The sequence below is a fragment of the Melampsora larici-populina genome (genome assembly GCF_000204055.1).
Source record: "Melampsora larici-populina 98AG31 unplaced genomic scaffold MELLAscaffold_108, whole genome shotgun sequence".
Classification (NCBI taxonomy): Eukaryota; Fungi; Basidiomycota; class Pucciniomycetes; order Pucciniales; family Melampsoraceae; genus Melampsora; species Melampsora laricis-populina.
Genome location: NW_006768872.1, coordinates 124217 through 126631, shown reverse-complemented (window position 1 = coordinate 126631; position 2415 = coordinate 124217). Strand labels below are relative to the sequence as shown.

The following is a 2415-nucleotide window of genomic DNA, read 5'->3' as shown; positions in this document are numbered from 1 at the left end:
CAAGCACAGTGGGACCGACAGCGCGAGATGCAGCTGAACGCTATCAACGTCCGTTCTAAGGAAAAGCGTGCGCGGCTTGAGGTTCTATTAAAGCTTGAAGAGGACCTTCTGGAAGCCCGGTAATTCATCTCTTTATTATTCATGAAACATTGTACTTTCCAATTGCATACTAACTCCAAACGGGTACAGTCAGCAGATGCGGGACATTGATGCAGCTCATGTACCTGTGCGAACCGCCCAGCAACGCAATGATCTTCTTGCGCTTCCAAGGACGCTCGCCGATCTTGAACAAAAGATTCAAGAGGTAGCTGATGAGGTCGGAAATACAGAGTTACTCAATGTGCGCGGGAACGTACCCAGACGAGGAGGTAGGTAGCTTACATTCGACTCTTTCCCGTACCGGCTAGCTGAATATTCTAACCTGCATGAAAATTGTGAGCAGATGACCGACTTAAGGCTGTCTTGACGGTCCAGGTTGCTTTGGGTTTTTTGTATGAGGCGAAATTTGGTGCCGATCAACACCAAGTGGATGCAGGGCGGAGGACGAGTACGTACAATCATTATCCTCATGAGAAGGCGAAAGTTGTTGACGTCTGGCCATTTTTCGGCTCCTAAGGTGCGACTCAGCAGCCAAGAAATGAGCAACTACGGTTGAAGAAACGGGCTCTTTTAAAGAAGAAACTTAATACTTACTTGAGACATGCGGGCCGCTACAATGAACGATTTCGACCAGGACAACCATTGCATGAGCCAACTTTCGACGAGGTTGTTGCTATGGACATGCTACATCCATTCTGGGACGAAGTTGCTATGAATCACCCCGAGGAGCCTTGGGCATATTGCAAGATTACCAAAGATGGCATCTTAGCTCTTCGGAATGCGATATTGTCTGAAGAGGAGTTGCGACGGCTTGGGCGCGAAGTCCGACAGCTGATAGGATGGGCCGTTGAGTATCAAGGACGCATGGAAGCGACCAAGCCCAATGAGGCTGATGGTAAGTAAAGTTGATTATCATTGTCAACTTCAGCTAACAAACAACCGATTGCTTCCAGCGCGTGTGATAGAGTGGAAGTCGATCCATAGTGGCCTTGAAAAACAAACCTGTCGTCTATGGAGGCAATGGGATCGAGGCTTAATTGAGGTTGTCCATACAACCAAGCAGTACGTAGAACGAAGTGCTGAAATTGATGGTGTATTGATACGCCAGTGGGAAGAAATGGTCGGTCGCACGGCTGGGACCTGGCAAGCAATTCTAGGGGTCCCAATATTTTGGGAAGAGGACGGCGATGAGGAGGCTGAAGAGGAGGAGATGGAATGGGAAGAGGCTGAATACAAGATGGAAATGGAATGGCAGAGAGAGTTTTATTGGTAAATAAATATTACATTCGATCAAGTTCAACTCTCAGACGTTTGGTTCCATTTATTTTTCTATTTGTAATTGCAATAGATGATCTTGTAGTGTTTGAAATTTGAATTTTTGTGGATATTGAACCTTTGATTACAAACAAGAAGAGATCCGCAGACATGCGTCACCAACAATCACCAATAGGCAACTTGCCTTTTCTTGTGGTGATCTGTGCAAACCAAAGGTGCTACAAGACAAATTTTTGCCCGTTCGCGTCTCGCGCTGGCGTTAAAACACATTTATTGGTGCTCTCTCTCTTTGTGATTTTGCTCAACCCTTGTATAAATGAAATACCAATGGTTCATTTGGTTCATTACCGAGATTGCATTTTGGATCGACATTACATGAGAATTATAAAGAAGATGAAATTTTGAAGAAACAACGACGAAATCTATTGTTAGTGAGATCGATTAATGAACTACATCAATCAGAAACCACAGTGGGCTCCTGAGGCACCTTTTTGTCCTTAGGGTTGCGGCGGGTGCGGGGCTTGCGATTGTTGAGAAAGTCTGCATGTAATTGGATAAGTGACTTCCAATCGTCCAACCAAATTGAAGCTTTGGCTGTTGCGAATCGTTGCCATGTGGGGCAAACGCGTGGGACGGGAAGTCGGTCCAGTGTAAAGTCCAGCAAGGCTGAGGCAAAGTGGAAATCGGCGTAAATAATGACAATGGGGGGGGTGAGATTGGGTGAAGTGTGGTAGGGGAAAAAGATCCTGTTATTAGATATGCCAGGTTCATAGTAAATAACTGGCCGATTGAAGGTGGTTGCTATGATTCCGCCCCACCCGGGCATAGTTAGCCAATACTTTTGCTCATGGATCACATTCTTCTTTGTTGTTGCCAGACGAGCTAAGGCCTCATCACGAGGCTCAGGCAAGGCCCGAGGGGTGAGTATGTTGGGCATAGTGATGATGGTTTCCTGCATACTCTGTCGTATGGCTAACCATTCGTCCTGCGATTGACCAAGAGAGACGGCAATTGCACGGAACCCACAGTGGCCGTCGGCCT

The 2415-nt window shown here is 46.6% G+C and overlaps 2 protein-coding genes across 2 annotated transcripts in view; one reads left to right on the top strand and one right to left on the bottom strand.

The window, feature by feature from the left end:
• Positions 1-27: 27 nt before the first annotated feature.
• On the top strand, positions 28-1372 carry MELLADRAFT_69740 (uncharacterized protein; the record flags this gene model as incomplete). Its single annotated transcript, XM_007418828.1, has 5 exons — positions 28-119; positions 190-368; positions 443-547; positions 734-994; positions 1053-1372. The coding sequence occupies 5 exons, from the start codon at positions 28-30 to the stop codon at positions 1370-1372; spliced, it is 957 nt and encodes a 318-aa protein (XP_007418890.1).
• Positions 1373-1828: 456 nt separating this feature from the next.
• Positions 1829-2415, bottom strand: part of MELLADRAFT_114051 (uncharacterized protein) — a gene marked incomplete at both ends in the record, with an annotated part of 1372 nt that continues 785 nt past the window's right edge. Inside the window, one exon of the mRNA XM_007418841.1 lies at positions 1829-2359. Coding sequence (XP_007418903.1) covers positions 1829-2359 — 531 coding nt within the window. The remainder of the gene's footprint in view (positions 2360-2415) is intronic.